Below are 16,382 nucleotides of genomic sequence, written 5' to 3' on the forward strand. Positions count from 1 at the left end.
CTATCCAAATGGTATCAATATTTTTTTATATTGCCACGATACCATGATAATTCTATTAGTATTTTTTTAAATTCCCTAGTAGTAGTTTTACCATAACGATTTAAATAGTGATACATTTACAATTATCCCTAAATTAAATTGAAGAAATCCCATAACGATTTAAATAGTGATACATTTACAATTATCCCTAAATTAAATTGAAGAAATCCTTATCTCTTTGATCTTATGGACTAGAACACAGGAATTTTCAGGTTCCCCTTAACTCGAGCACACGAAATGCCCAAGTGCTCAAGCTATTGAAGGCATACACATGAACACATCAAAGCTACTACAGTAGGTGGTATATGAACACAGTTAAGTTAACCAGCATCAACAACGTTAAAACAGTAGTGCTGTAGTGGTTCACAGTACAGACAATCATGCCAAGTAATTAATCAGCTCCCAACTCACAAACGGCATCAACCGCACCATGCGACCCAACTCCCCATCTTCTTCCTCCCCAGCTCAAACATGCACAGACACTGTACTTATTACCTTATGATCACAAACTGTAAAACAACTGCTATCCTGAAGAAATTCTGAACGATGACCATACCACCACCAGACTGAAATACAAAGGAGCCTGACAGGAGAAGCTATGCAGCAATGAGTATGGCGTGGTGGTTCTTCCTCTATGAGGTGAGGATGGGGGGCATGTAGTCCGACTTGGTGCCGAGGACGCGGGCCCGCGTGTCGGGGAAGAACTCCATGCCCGGCAACTCCGTCACCACGCCGTCGCTGGCGATGCCGACGGGGTAGCTGAGGAGGTGGCCGGGGAGGTCCTGCTGGAGGTCGTCGCTGGAGTACATGTCCCAGTACTTGTCCGCGATCGCGTTCACCCTCTGCACGCACTCCAGGCTCTCGGGCCGCTGGAACACGTCGTCCAGCATGCCCAGGTGCTCGTACCACAGCGCCATCCGGAAGCCGTGGATCTGGCCCCGTGCCGGCTGCCTGGTTGCCAGATGGTATGGCTGGTACCCGCCCATGGCGATCTCGGAGTCCCTGGCTCCGTCCATTGACCTCTGGTTGATGTTTGCAGAACCGATGATGATGTACTCGTCGTCAACTGAAAAATGAAAGATATGAAGTTACTGGTTGACCAGTAAGTGTATTTTTTTTTTGTTGAAGAAAAACTAAATCTGGAGGTGAAGCTACTAGCTTGATCATTGCAGCGATGTTTTCTTATCTGTTTTTCACCATCATGGAAAGTAGTCATACAACCAGCTAAATTACCCACAATAGGACATGCCCTCTTGAAATGAAAACCAACATCAAATAGAAACAGAATTAGAGAGCACGGGACAATTCTGTCTAAAAAGTTTGTACCTCAAGACCCCTAAACTAAGGAGAAAAATGACTATACCTTACTATCAGTTTTACATATGAAATGGTCATATAAATTAATAAAGAAACCAATGCAATGCTCTATGATGCATGTTGTAAGTATTCTCTGTAACTCATTTGACATGCCTTAAATGAAAAAAAAACTGCATTGTCAACGCAAATATGTAATATAAAGCACATTCGGTACCTATCATCATTTTGGTGTGGACATAGATCATGAACCTCCTCGCCTCCTGAGCCCGAATATAATCACTGTCAGCTTCTGGTTGTTCTTCAGGCTGATATTCCCCACTCTGCTTTATCTCACGGTTACCCAAGCAGAAGAAAGTCAGGTAGTCCTTGGGATTTGCTTCAATTCCCTTGGCTTGGAGGGCCTCTATAATATCAGTGTACATCATCTCCATTGTTCTCCTTTGCCAGTCCAGGATTGCCTGAACAGATCCACTCTCCGGAACACCCTCAGGCCACATTGGCACAACAACATATACAGTGAACCTTTCTCCGGCTTCAATCTTACTGACAACTTTCAGTGCAAGCTCCTTAGGAATCAAGTGAAGAGCACCAATATCCTCAGGCTTAATGCCCTCAGGTTTCCAGGCATAGGAACTTCCTAGGAAATATTGGTTCTCAATATAGATGAAGTTCTTTGCCCTACGGATGGCATGTATGTAAGCATCCTGGATGCTCCTATCAATGATTTGATCCTTTCCACTTACCAGCCCAGCTTTTGCAGCCTCCTCAGGGGTATCAGGGAACCCAAAAGCAGCACCACCATCAATGGATCTGAAGAGCTGAACATTCCATGTTTCTCTGTCCTCAGGGAACATGACAGGAGAAGGTGGAATAATAGTGTCAGACAGATCCCTGAGCTGCAAAAGGAGATCCTTCCCACCCTGCTTTCTCCATCTCTGCTCGAAATTGTAAAGAACGTCCCATGCAATTGGCCCTTCCAGCCGGGAGTGAATATCATGCCATGGCTCTCTTGGACCACCCTTCTTGATTGATGCATTGGCAAAATTTGGCTGGTGGAAGTCATCGTGATGGGCACTGTCGAGTGTCCTAAACAAAGAATGGTACTGTGTGTCGTACCTTCCATCACAGAGATCAAGACCACCAACAAAGCTGACTATCCTCCTTTGCTGGGAGCCCTGGTTTGGCATCTCATGGTCAACAACTACTATCTTTTGATGATGTGTAAACATAGTTGAGATAGACAAATCCTGAACAATGCTGCCTGAGTCATCAGGGTTGCGAGGGCATAGAACACAGTTCACATCAGAGCCATGGAAGTAATTTGCAGTCTCCTCATCATGTGTTGCCATCAAGCCATCTCTCTTCAGCAAACCAACTGAAGTCCTGTCATCCCACACTAGCATAAGGACCCGAACACCTTCACTGGCCTTCCTCTTGAGCAACTCCCCAAGGGTGACATCCCCTCCAGGTTTCGGACGGTTGGTGTCCCTAACCAAGGTGATCTCAGTGTACACAGACCATCCAGTAATGTAAATCAAATGCTGAGCATTGCTTATGGCATCAAAGATATCCTCCCAGCATCTGTGGGGTTCATAGTTCTTGCCATCGGCAAGCGGAATCTTTGGAATGAAGTTGTCTGGGACATGAGCATCTTGGTACAATGTTACTTTGCACCCTTGCCTCTGAGAGAAGAAGGTGTAAGGAACACCAGGATATTTGGTACTGAGGACACCCCTCGCCCAATTGCGATCCTTGGCAACATCAAAGTACTGCAGCTTCACATGGATCTTGCTCTCACCAACAGGTTGGCGGTCATTATCACAGATATCAAGCCACCTATCAATCTCCTCTCCACTGAGAAGCTCTTGGGCTGGCAGGTAAGCCCTCCCAATATTCGTTGCCCCAATAGGGTTGTCAATCTTGACAGTGAAGATCACATTGGAAGCCATGTGAGCGCAGTAGATGTGGAACGACTCATACCAGCGAGGATTAATAGGCTCATTGGTTATCATCCTAGTCCGCCCGACGCGAGCTTTCTCCAGATCAATGGTGGAATACACCTTGGTAGCGCCTTTGCCGACACCCACTGTGTCCTCAATCCCCTCCACAAACTGTTTGACATAAGATCAACGTGTTAGACCAAGAACACCAACAAAAAGAAGGCATCGCATTTCAGCCTTCAGGTGATACAAACAGACATAGTATACATCAAACTCTAGATTTTGAGTAGTAGGTGAATTGATAAAGAAGTGATGAATAATATATGCTTCTACAAGATCTATTCATGTCTAGCCAATCAAGAATTTTGGTGATACAAGCACACATCACAGACATCAACCTCTGGATTCAGAGCAGTGATTGGGTCAAACAAATGGCCAAGGACAACAAACCAATCTTGTTACAAACATATCTTCGATTCTTGTCTACTACCTCTTTTTCCCCCTAGTAATCCAAAATTCCAGATCGCTTCAGAGTAGCAGCTGACTGGCTGCACAGTAGTCAGTAGCGGATCAATTCTGCCATTCGAGCTCATGCAAACGCGAGCATGAGAAAGAGACAAAAAAAAAATACAGCAAGAGCAAGGAGGAGGAGGAGGAGATTAATCAGGAGAAGTGCGTACCTTGCGGATGAACTTGGGGGCGCTTCCGCTGGCGCGGTGAGGGTTGGAGAGCGAGGCCGCCTCGAGGATGGTGGCGTGCAGCGTCCCGTGGAGCAGCATCTGCGCCATGGCGCTCCCCCTTCCCTAGTCCCTAGTCCCTCCTCGCTCGTACTACGCTCTACCTGCGCCCACACACACACACGACACGAGCAGACTTGATTAGAGAGAGAGAGCTCAGATCGAGGCCCGCAAAAGCTAGAGGAAGACGAAGCAAAAGACTGCCCAGTATACAGTACGGTTCTCGCTAAGACGAAGGGAGCCCTCGACAGCAAGCAGATCTGAGCGAAGCAGCAGCAGCTCTACTTCGCTTAGCCTAAGCACACTGACTGGCTAAAGAGAGGCTTACCGGGTGGCGATCAGGGAGGCGCCTTCGCCGGGAAGACGACGACGAGGAGGACGGCGACGGCGAGAGGTAGAAGAAGGGAGTGGATCGGATCGAGCGAAGATTATAAAATTGTCGAGGAAGACGGAGGACTGTCCCGATCTGATGGCTGCCCACTCCGTCGATTCTTCTTGCGTCCAGTCACGCACTCACACGTCCTGTGTGCGTGCACGTCGTCACCACGCGTCGGCGCCGCGGATCTCGGGCCGGAGGAACACGACGATAGATTTCACGATAATTATAAAAATACGTATTTCAACCTGATTTTATTAAAAAATTATTATTAGCATGCTATTAAAGTAAAAGCTAATAAAATATTTTGATATATATTCTATAACGAAATTTTATTAAAAATATATCATTAACATATTATTAAAATAGAGCTAATATAACTATTTTGATATATAAATCTTAGTTATTTTTTCTTTATAAATAAGAAGAGGGAGTTGATGGTGAGGTAGACGACAGATTCACTGTCACCTACCCCACTCCTCTATATAAAAGTATAGAAAATTAAAGCTTTTAAATTTTATGTTTAGAGTCGTTTCTAGGGGACTTCTCATAGTAGATGTTTTAGCTTTTTAATGGTGTTAAACATATATATATATATATGTATATATATAATTCATAAATATTTTTAGTTTTCCAAAAAACACATATACAAATAGTTTGTCTGGCCTTTTCAAGTTCACCCTAGAAAAACGGATAGAAGTATCTGTCCGTCGCATTAATCTATGGGCGCGACGTCGTGGCCCGTGGGAGGCGAGCGCGTCTAGAACGCGGGGCCGCATCGCGTGGCGATCGAGCTTGACTTCCTCGGATCTGTCCACCGGAGTTCGCGGGCGCCGAGAAGGGAGAAACGTGGTGGTGGTGGGGGCTGGGCGGTTGGGGGTGGGGGGGGGGGAGTCAAGCGTGCGTGGGAGGTGGGAGCTGCCGACGTCGCTGATGGCGTGGACTTCAGGTGTTCGGCGAAATGCCCCGCCCGAACCAGCTCAGGAATATCTTCTCTGGTTGCGATCACCCAGGTCAGGCCACCTCACTCGCTGTCATTGCACTTGCACTGTCATTTTATTGATCCATGAATCATGGCGCGCCACATCCATTTGCGCCTCACGTTCGGTTCTAGTAGCAACAGCACTAGAGAACAAGTTATGGGCCTTGTGGCTGTTCAACTCAGCACCAACAGTCTCGTGACTGTGAAATTTTGTCAGTGTCTGGTGCATTAGCTGTTTTGGATGCCTAGCGAGAGTCAGAGTTTACAAAGCATTATGATTGGGCATATTTGGGAGCGCTGTGCACAACCATATACACAACAACAGAGTCGTTGCTTGAATTTTGGATAAGAGCATTTTCTTATCCAAGAGTCATTCTCAGCAGTCATTGTGTTTAAAGAGCCATGCGTCATGAGAATTTGAACCAGTGAGTTGTTAAGGTTAGCCTGTTCTTGTTTTACAAGGTTAACTAGTTATCTTACAAATCGATGTTTTCATTAGTGCTGAAGACAACAACAACAAAAAGTATCATTTGTATATATTTTTTGTTGCATTCAACATGAAGTGATGTGTTAGGACGTTAATGCCATTTTCTTGGTGCACTTCATTGTGATATATATGAAATGCTTTAGATGATTGGGGTGGAATTTCATACATGTCAAGTCCACTAATTTAGATCATTTTTGCCAACTAACTATGGCCAATTGGTCATGTTTGGCATGGTTCCAACTCCTGTATTCTAACATAAAAAAATACCTTGGTAGATTAAGTGTCTTAACCCTCTTACTTTGGTCCAAAATATTACTACTAATAAAATATCCCACCCTTATAGCCTTAATCTATCAAATGCTCAACTCTAAGAATTTCTAGAGCTTGAAAAACCAGTGAGACTTAGTTGAGGCTGCGTCAAACAAGGCTATAATGTAGTATTTTCCTCTAAGAGGTAAGGATGGAGGGCAGGTAATCTGACTTGGTGCCGAGGACGCGGGCTTGTGTGTCAGGGAAGTGTTTCATTCCTGGCAGCTCCATCACCACGCCGTCTCTGGCGATGTCGATGGGGTAGCTGCAGGACCGTCTCCAGAAATTAGGGGCTCCGGTTCGAAATGCTAATTGGGGTCCTTTAATGAGGAGGTGGCCGGGGAGGTCCTGTTGGAGGTCATCGCTGGAGTACATGTCCCAGTACTTCTCTGCCATCCTGTTCACCTTCTGCACACACTCCAGGCTCTCAGGGCGCCAGAACACGTCATCTAGCATGCCCAGGTGCTCGTACCACAGTGCCATCCGGAAGCCATGGATCTGGCCCTGGGCCGGCTGCCTGGTTGCCAGATGGTATGGCTGGTACCCACCCATGGCGATCTCAGAGTCCCTAGAGCCGGCCATTGACCTCTGGTTGATGTTTGCAGACCCAACTATTCCCTCCGTCCCTTAATGTTTGACGCAATTGACTTTTTTATACACGTTTGACTATTCGTCTTATTCAATTTTTTTTAAATATGTAAAGCTATATATATGCATAAAAGTATACTTAACAATAAATGAAATAATATAAAAATGATTAATATTTATAAATTTTTTGAATAAAACGAATGGTCATGTGCATAAAAAAGTTAACAGCGTCGAACATTTAGGGACGAAGGGGTAGTATGATGTACTCATCATCAACTGAAAATGGAAGAAATGAAGTTACTAGTTTTGACAAACAAAACCGTACGGAGGTGAATTTGCTAGCTTGATCGTTGGAACTACGTACCGTACTGGTACAATCACACAGAGAACAGGGCATTCTCTCTTGAAATGAGAACCAACATTAAATAGAAACCGAACAAGTGAGCATGGAACATTTCTTTTTTTAGAACATTGGTATTTTAAGACTTTTAGAGGAAGGGAAAAAATGAATTCCACTTATTGTCAGCTTGACTTACGCTCTATGATGCATTTATGTAGGTACCCTCTATAACTCATCTAACATGTTTTACATGAGAACAAATTTCATAGCAATGCAAAATTGTACTGTAATATGAAACATGCAACCTTACAATAGAGTTACAAGAGGGAATAACACTCCCATCTCCGTGCTCTCTCTTCTATAACTCACTGAAGTCATCGATACTGCTAGGGCTCAACAGCCCCGCTGCCCGCCAAATTTCCATTCATTGTCGATGAGTGCGCACAACTCCACACCGAGGTGGCCTTTCCGCTGCACACACGGTCCTAGACCATTCTTAACAATGAGTACCACACCTTTATTTCATACTGTGAAACTTTCTAGTCTGGTCTAAATTTATTTATTGATGAATGTATATAGTTTTTATATATGTATAGGTTCATTAGCATCCATATAAATATAAACAAGACTAGAAAAGTCTTACGTTATGAAACACGAAGAGTACGTGTTTTTCTTTGAAAAAAATATCAAAATGCATTTCAAGCAGTATTGTCTTTTATTTTAGAAAGATTGGCTCGATACCATGACCCACTACACCAAAACTCCTTATCTGTGACGGGGTGTAACCCATCGTAGGTATAGGTCTCATCACAGATAAGAACCTTCGTCAGTGACAAATCATAACTTATGACACGTCTCTGACGCGTCATAATTGACAACTCATCATTGATAACATGTAATCTCTGACTGTTCAAAGTTGTGAGCCATCACTAATAATATTTTCACAAATTTTGAATTCTAGATGCACAAAAAATAAAAACATCTACTTTGAATTTTTTTTACTAAGCATCATTCCATGGCCACCTAGTAGGAGCCACAAACCCCAAACCAATAATTTTTTTGAGTCAATTCCAAATATATATGGCGCATGGGTTCAAACTCAAAACCTACTCCAACACAACACGTACTAAACATCTCGTCATGAGTACATCTTGACCACAATAGAGTTTCTGTTCATTTGACTATTTAACATTTATTTGATATTCTGTATGATTTCAAATGAAAAAAAAACTTAATCACAAAGTTATAGATTTCATCAATATCTACAAATTTGATGTGAGGCATTGCTTCATCTGAGATTATTTGAAAAATTGACATTTTATTTTTTTAAAATAAATCTGACCTCATAATGTATATTTGATGGTGTAAATGATTTCAAATAAAAATATTATCAACTACAAAGTTGTAGATCTAGAGTCTCCATCCGAGGTCATTTGGAAATTTTGAAAATTTAGTTTTCAAAACATATCTATCACTTATAATGTATATTCGGTGATATAAACTATCTCAAATAAAAGCATTATTATTTATAAAGTTTCAGATATTGCCAAGATATACAACATTTATATAGGGCATGTCTCTGTTCAAGATTGTTTGCAAAATTTCAAAATTTTCCTTATCTATTATGGGTTATAACTACCACCCATCAGATAACATATCTATAATGGTCAGTAATTATGGCTCGTCAGACGTACGTGGTCTCACTTGTGATGGGTTTTACAAGTTACCCATGACGGGTTTACTATTTACCCATTAGAGGTGACTTGTGCATATCTCTTATATGTGTAAAAGACGGTCCGTCACTGGTAAGGGCTTATATGTGAATATGTGATGGGTCTAAGTCGCTCGGCCTCATCTAGGATGAGTACTTTGACAACCCGTCGCAGGTTATGGCATCCGTGATGAGACACTTAAATCATGGATAAACAATGCCAAATTATGAGACGTCAGCAATTCAGTACCAATGCTAATATGCTATCCTAGAACTGTGAAGAGTTGATATAATCATGTAGACTACCGTCTGCATTACACGAAGCATGAATATTTCGGAGAAGTATGTTCATGCGTCCTGCTGCTATGTGTGGTAGAGCGTGTGGCTTGGTTGCAACATGGATATCTATAAGTGGAGGATGGAGTGTTAGCACTAATCTTGACAAGGTTTGTGTCTTAGCATGTAGTTAGCTTCATACGTGATTTGTTCACCCTGAGTCATGTACTAAACTAGTGTGTTAGTGTAGTTAGGCAATAGCTACTACCTTCGTCTCATAATAACGTTATTTTTCGATTTCTGTGCCGAGTGCTTTGACCATTCATTTTATTTAAAAAAATGTAAAAAACTTAAATAATTTAGTCACACATAATGTATTATTCATATTTTTATCATCTAGTAACAATAAAAATAGCAATCGCAAAAAATTTTTAAATAAGACGAAGAATCAAAATATTGTATCTAAAAACTGAAAAATAAACTTATTTCGGTGAGAGGTAGTAGCTAGTAAATTAGCATGTGCGTGTGCTGTATGTATTAGCAGGAGTGAGTCTTTAGGTTGGTAGCTAGACTATAGGATCAGCAAGTGGTGTGCGGTGGAATCGGTAGCTCCATGCATGCATACGAGTGGAGCATGTTGGAGGCTTGGAGTGTGATTTGCGAAGATGGATGATGCATGCGCATGACCCGGCTAAGTCGTTGAAGCTGTATGCATGTACACGAGGCTACTTAAGCTGTGTATCAGTGACAGTTGATAACTCACTGTGTGTGAAATCTCAATAAAAGAAGGCGTGCGTTGCCGGTAGTGTTTGTCACTGTGTCCTGTGTGTGTTCATCTATTGTTTTTGCTACTGTTCTTCTTCCTCGCGTGTGTTGTGAGGGAGTGACTCCTAGGCAAAGCTAACACTGCCATCTTACACAGAGGAACTAAGACTGAAAGCAACACATGCGATTCATACAAAAAGACTCCAATTTGTCACTGTAATTCCCGTGCAATTTGATGATCAGATAAAATATAAAATATACATTCAGATTGATATGCTAGCTGTAACCCACATATTTCAGTAGTGCATGATCCACTTGCTACTCCACTAAGATTTGCAAAAACACACTGAACAATCCGTGGATATCAGAAGCTGAGAGCCCCTATATAATGAACAACAAGGCCACAGGGTTGCCACAGTTAGAGAAGTTCTTTGATTACTCCTATTGAGACCATGGCAGCATCAGCAATGGCAGCCCTTTTCTTTTTATTCAGTGCTTTGTTGAGAAGTTCTCTGGTCCATAGTCAAGGATTGCAGATAGGGTTTTATGACAATAACTGTCCTGATGCTGAGGACATAGTCAGATCCACCGTCCAAAAGTATTACAACAATGATGCCACAGTTGCTCCAGGCTTGCTCAGGCTACATTTCCATGACTGTTTTGTTCAAGTTAGTTTTCTTCCCTCAATAGCCACTTCTTCTCGATGTTCCTACTGACCTATATATTTTTCTTGTTTGACAAGCTGTAATATGGCTCCTGTTAACTGTACATAAGAGTTCACCAATAGGAACTGAAGAACCTCACAGGCTCTTTTTAATGCCTTTATATCTGACATTTGTTTCTGCTTGCTTTGTAGGGATGTGATGCCTCAGTTCTGGTTTCAGGTGCATCCTCTGAGAAGACTGCACCACAGAATTTTGGTCTCAGGGGGTTTGAAGTGATAGATGATGCCAAGTCTCAGTTGGAAGCCTTATGCCCTGGGATAGTGTCATGTGCTGATATATTGGCTCTCGCTGCACGAGATGCCGTTGGTCTGGTGAGTAACTATGGCAGCACACCCCATTTTTCATGTCAGCTCCTGTGCTGAATTCTTGCTGAGAAATGTTCATTATTTTGTTGATCATTCAGAGGATAGTAACTGAATTTTTTCGCTTTGTGGTTTCTGCAAGACCGGTGGGCCAAGCTGGTCGGTACCGCTGGGACGAAGAGATGGAAGAATTTCGTCAGCTTCAGATGCCAAATCGTTGCCATCTCCTGCTGATCCTCTGTCTGTTCAGAGGCAAAAGTTTGGAGATCAAGGCCTGACGGACCGTGATCTCGTGACACTAGTTGGTAAATCTTCCTCCATTCTTGCCTACAGTGGCGGATCTATCCAGTAATATTAGAAGGGTCTAAATTAGCTAGAGAGTTTTAGCCTCACCTTCTATTGATCTTTGCCATAAAATTTTAATGGAGTCTTCTTAGGGGCTTTAATAGCTTTAATGGGATAGCGAGGGCTTGAGCCCCCGCTGCCTGCATGGCAAATCCGCCCCTGCTTGCCTATCATATTGAATACACACCATTGTCGAGAGTAGTGAATTAACACTATGATTTCTTTGTTTTTATCTTTGTTTTTACTTATGCTTATAAACCAAAATTTGAATTTTTAACCTTAAATTTAGAATTGATTGAGTTTTTTTTTCATCGTATTTAGTTTTGTAGCTTTTATTTTTAAATCGCTAATAGCATGTATATAAAAGTTTTATTCTGCCGCTAACCATGTAAGCCTACGAATATATTTGTAGGAGCTCACACCATCGGGCAGACGAACTGCATCTTCTTCCGGTACCGCCTCTACAACTTCACGGCGGCGGGCAACGCGGACCCGACGATCAGCCCGTCGGCGCTGCCGCAGCTGCGGGCGCTGTGCCCGCCGGCCGGCGACGGCTCCCGGCGGGTGGCGCTGGACCTGGGCAGCCCCGGCGCGTTCGACGTGACCTTCTTCAAGAACGTCAGGGACGGCGCCGCCGTGCTGGAATCCGACCAGCGGCTCTGGGGCGACGCCGCCACGCAGGCCGCCGTGCAGAACTACGCCGGCAACGTCCGGGGCCTCTTCGGCCTCCGGTTCAGCTACGAGTTCCCCAAGGCCATGGTCAGGATGAGCAGCATCTCCGTCAAGACCGGCAGCCAAGGCGAGATCAGGAGAAGGTGCTCCAAGATCAACTAGGTGTACACTAGCCAAGTCCAGGATTTTTTTTAATTTTTTAATAAATAATTTTATTATTAAACTTCGAGAGAAACTATTTTCACTAGATGAATCTTTTGGTCACGCCACCAATACTCGTAACACCATTGTTGTTTGATTTGCCACATCACCCACACTGACGTGACCGAAAGGTTTATCCGATAAAAATAGTTTCTCTCGAGGTTTAATAATAAAATAATTTATTAAAAAGGTTTAAAAAATAAAAAATATTCTCAGTCCGGAGATTTTCATCAACCGACTCACCAGCATGCTATATATGCTTACTTTATTTTATATTATAAGATTTTCTAAATATAACTAGATTTATCTATATATTAATATATATGTTTTGTATATGTGTCTAAATTCATCAGCACACACGGATAAATTTAGACAATATTAAAAAATTTTATAATATAAAACATAGGAAATATATTAAAACATGCATGCAATGCATTCCAACACTTCATCTCTGCATGCTAAGGCTTACACCATCTGTCCAAAAATTTCAACTTTGTGAGTATGAATTTAGATAAATTGGTATTTATATTTATTTTTAGAAGTTGGATTATTTTAGGATGGATTGGGTACCATGTAATATGTGTGTTGTACTTGGTTAGTATGCACTCACGATTGGGTAGCATGTAATTCAGGTTGAACTCACGGTAATTAAGCATCAGATATTTTGGGACAGGGGGTTAAAGTTTAGCCCATTGTCCCATCGAATGTTTGCATACCTATTATAAATAGTAAACGTAGACTATTAATAAATTCATCCATAATCTTGGACTAATTCGCGAGACGAATCTATTAAGCCTAATTAGTCCATGATTAGCATATGTGATACTACAGTAAACATGCTCTAATTATGAATTAATTAGGTTTAAAAAAATCGTCCCGTGGATTACCACTCATTTATGAAATTAGTGTTTTTATTAGTCTATATTTAATATTTCAAATTAGTGTCTAAAACATGGAGCTATCTAAACAACCCCTAGATCCTACTATGAATAATGCATCAATCATTTGGTGGGTAATGGAGGCGACACACAGTTAGGCATTGTTTAGTTCCTAAATTTTTTTTCCAAAAACATCACATTGAATTTTTGGACACCTAAATAAATCATTAAACATAGATGAACCAAAAAACTAATTGAATAGTTATGTAAGAAATCTTGAGACGAATATTTTGAGCCTAATTAGTCTATGATTAGCCATAAGTGCTACAGTACCAACATGTGCTAATGACGGATTAATTAGGCTCAAAAGATTCGTCTCGCAGTTTCTAGGCTAGCCGTGAAATTCGTTTTTTTATTCGTGTTCAAAACCTCTTTCAACATCCGATCAAACATTTAACGTGACACCTCTCTTAAAAATTTACTCAATCTAAGCTCCAAAATTTACTCCGCCACCTCCCCCCGAAAAGGATAGGAGTGCCGGCATTTGGCACAGGCGACATGTCTCTGTCAGTTTGGTTGGATAATCCATCCAATCAGTGTGAATGTTATTTGCTGCTGTCATGATGATGTCACCCAAGGGCATTTGGTCTAGTGGTATGATTCTCGCTTAGGGTGCGAGAGGTCCCGAGTTCAATTCTCGGAATGCCCCATAGCTTTGGTTGATTTTCTTTTGCTGACTCTACCTTTTTAACTAGTGTTTCCCTGCACCGTTTCTACCGCATATCTCACCTTTATTGCTTATTTCCCTACATCATTTCTATATATATAGATATATAATTTTCCTATATATATAATATTGATAATATTTAATCAAATTTCTAAAATTCTTCAATCAAATATTTCCTTAAATACTTAGTTTAAATACAAAACAAATAATATATCTATATTTTTCTCGAAAGGAAATATCATAATATCATAAACTTATTTAGTTTTATAAATCTATTATAAAAAATTTTCAATACAATTTAAAATTTTGAGCTAAACCTTTTCTTTAAACAACAATTATTTTTGATCGGATCGAGCAATAATTCTACAACAATCAATCATGGGGTGTGCTTATCTAGTGGACTAGTGATACTTAATTGGGGAGAATGACGCTATTACTCGTGGATTACGCACGACCACGCCCCCACGAACCTGTCCCTCCTGCATTTGACAAACACGCACACTCCGCGTTGCACTCAGTAAGTACGTACACGTCGTCTAGCGGGCCCACTGTCGGCCACCTCACTCCCCGTCCTCCAATATGTTTCTTTATTTTTTTAAAAAAAAAAACATATCTGCAGTACATAATTAAACAGGGAGAAAAATATCTGCTGCCTCCCTGGCCGCGTCAATCTCAATAAATAAAAATAACAATTTCAAAAAAATGCATACACTTATATATTAAGTTAAATAAAATTAAAGAGAGTTAAGCACGTTGCATATAAACCCAATTATTATGATTCAAGAGTTTAACCGTCACAAACACTAACTAATTCAAACTTGATGGTATATTAGTAAAATATAAAAATGCTCCTTTAGTTAGAAGTATGGTATCATGAGACCCCCACGGCCATAATACTGGTGGTAAAAAATTGTGTGACATAAGAAAATGTATTCTTTTGTTAAATAAAGATGAAAGATAAAGAAATATCTGATTTTTAATAGTTATTGTATTATATAAATAATAAAATTACTTACTAATTTACTTTAGAAATATGAAATGATTAACTTATATGTTTTTTTAAAATACAACATTTAGCCATTTAAAAAGCTTGCACAGAAAAAAAAGGATAAATAATCTGTCTAAAAACACGAGTAATGTCCGTTGGTTTGATGAAGTTTACTCGAATAAAATCCAAACCCAACAACCCTCCGCTTGAGCTTCCGAAATGACGATGCATGAATATGAATACATAAGTACTCTATCCATTTCGTAACGTAAATTTTTTAATGTTTGATCATTTATCTTAATTTAAGAATATATTAAAATATCATTTATTTTGTTTGTAACTTACTTTATTATCAAAAGAATTTTAAGCCTAACTTGCTATTTTTTATATTTATATTAAATTTTTAAATAAAACAAAGAGGTATTTTTTATATTTATACTAAATTTTTAAATAAGACAAATAGTAAGTATTCCGCAACTTGTCCAGTTGTCCGGTCCAGTGACCTCACAGTCGCCATCTACCTCGCCATGGCTCGCCGTCGCAGCGGGCCACCACCGCCACCGCACCACCGCCTCGCCCTGATCGCCCTCGCCGCCCTCTCCTCCTGCCTCGCCTCCGCCACGACGTTGTCCTCCCAGCCTCAGCCAGCCGAAATACTCCTGCCTTCCTTCGCCACCGCCGCCGAAGCCGAAGCGGACGGCGGCGGCGCGGCGGAGGCGGCGCGGACGTGCTGGTACACGGTGCAGATCAAGACGAGCTGCGCGTCGCCGCGGCGCACGTCGGACGCGGTCAGCCTCGCGTTCGGGGACGCCTACCGCAACGAGGTGTACGCCGCGAGCCTGGCGGCCGGGTCGCCGTCGTCGTTCGAGCGGTGCGCCACCGACACGTTCCGCGTGGGGGGCCCCTGCGGCTACGGCGTCTGCTACCTCTACCTCCGCCGCTCCGGCCGCGACGGGTGGACGCCGCAGTGGGTCAGGGTCTACGAGCCCACCTCCGGCACCCCCTCCACCTTCTACTACGGCGACCCCCTCCCCAACGCCGTCTGGTACGGCCTCAACCGCTGCCCCCGCCTCGCCGTGGCGACGTCGCCGGCGAGATGATCATGGCCGGTCCGATCACCACGAGCACGCCATTTACCGATTGGATTAATGGGATGTCCATGATGTGTTACCACGTGTATGTATTGTATGATTCAATGCGTCTGTGATAATCCAGAAGTTAATCTTCAATAATATGAACAGATCTGATCCTGCTCTGATCCGATCCGTGAATTTGTTAATCGGCACATGTCCCCTCCCCTACTATTGCATGGAGTCCTTTTGACACTTCCAAGATTGAGATTTGATTGATATCGAGAATTCAAGATCGAGATTTGATTATCTGATATCATGACCTACTTTTGACACTTCTAAGATTGAGTTCTAAGATTAAGATTTGATTATTTGATATCATGGCTCAATGTCATTGACTCATATGGGTATTTATACGGTCATTTAGGAGTGTCAACATAAACAATTTGGCAGCTAAGAAAGGGAAGTGTCAAACAATCAAATTTATCGCTGTGCGTTTATCATGGGCAGATATTCCTTTCAAATGGAAAGTTTTGAACTTTTTTTTTAATCCATTGAAGCAGCTAAATGATTTGTATCTATCATTTATCTGTTTCAATTTGCAATC

The 16,382-nt window shown here is 41.9% G+C and overlaps 4 protein-coding genes and 1 non-coding gene across 6 annotated transcripts; 3 read left to right on the top strand and 2 right to left on the bottom strand.

The window, feature by feature from the left end:
- Positions 1 to 318: 318 nt before the first annotated feature.
- LOC102710339 (phospholipase D alpha 1) lies at positions 319 to 4,525 on the bottom strand. 2 transcript variants are annotated; one of them, XM_006643751.3, is made up of 4 exons: positions 4,362 to 4,525; positions 3,977 to 4,137; positions 1,571 to 3,467; positions 319 to 1,105 (listed from the first exon to the last, which is right to left on the bottom strand). In XM_006643751.3, the coding sequence occupies exons 2-4, from the start codon at positions 4,082 to 4,084 to the stop codon at positions 672 to 674; spliced, it is 2,439 nt and encodes an 812-aa protein (XP_006643814.1). In that variant the 5' UTR covers positions 4,085 to 4,137; positions 4,362 to 4,525; the 3' UTR covers positions 319 to 671. The 2 variants fall into 2 exon arrangements, with proteins under 2 accessions (XP_006643814.1, XP_040378021.1); XM_040522087.1 differs by lacking the exon at positions 4,362 to 4,525 and adding an exon at positions 4,252 to 4,330 and having other exon boundaries at positions 355 to 1,105.
- Positions 4,526 to 6,325: 1,800 nt separating this feature from the next.
- Positions 6,326 to 7,905, bottom strand: LOC102707080 (phospholipase D alpha 1-like). Its single transcript, XM_006645483.2, has 2 exons — positions 7,857 to 7,905; positions 6,326 to 6,813 (listed from the first exon to the last, which is right to left on the bottom strand). Exons 1-2 carry the CDS (start codon positions 7,903 to 7,905, stop codon positions 6,326 to 6,328), a joined length of 537 nt encoding a protein of 178 aa, XP_006645546.2.
- A 1,971-nt stretch (positions 7,906 to 9,876) lies between these two features.
- On the top strand, positions 9,877 to 12,355 carry LOC102707359 (peroxidase 25). The gene is made up of 4 exons (XM_040522097.1): positions 9,877 to 10,535; positions 10,724 to 10,903; positions 11,037 to 11,199; positions 11,652 to 12,355. The coding sequence occupies exons 1-4, from the start codon at positions 10,320 to 10,322 to the stop codon at positions 12,071 to 12,073; spliced, it is 981 nt and encodes a 326-aa protein (XP_040378031.1). The 5' UTR covers positions 9,877 to 10,319; the 3' UTR covers positions 12,074 to 12,355.
- Positions 12,356 to 13,627: 1,272 nt separating this feature from the next.
- TRNAP-AGG lies at positions 13,628 to 13,699 on the top strand. The gene has a single exon. It is a non-coding gene; the product is annotated as a tRNA-Pro (tRNA).
- Positions 13,700 to 15,195: 1,496 nt separating this feature from the next.
- LOC102707635 (embryo-specific protein ATS3A-like) lies at positions 15,196 to 15,984 on the top strand. Its single transcript, XM_015839989.2, has one exon. It carries the CDS (start codon positions 15,233 to 15,235, stop codon positions 15,803 to 15,805), a length of 573 nt encoding a protein of 190 aa, XP_015695475.2. The 5' UTR covers positions 15,196 to 15,232; the 3' UTR covers positions 15,806 to 15,984.
- The last annotated feature ends 398 nt before the right edge of the window (positions 15,985 to 16,382 follow it).

The sequence above is a fragment of the Oryza brachyantha genome, chromosome 1, assembly GCF_000231095.2.
Source record: "Oryza brachyantha chromosome 1, ObraRS2, whole genome shotgun sequence".
NCBI lineage: Eukaryota > Viridiplantae > Streptophyta > Magnoliopsida > Poales > Poaceae > Oryza > Oryza brachyantha.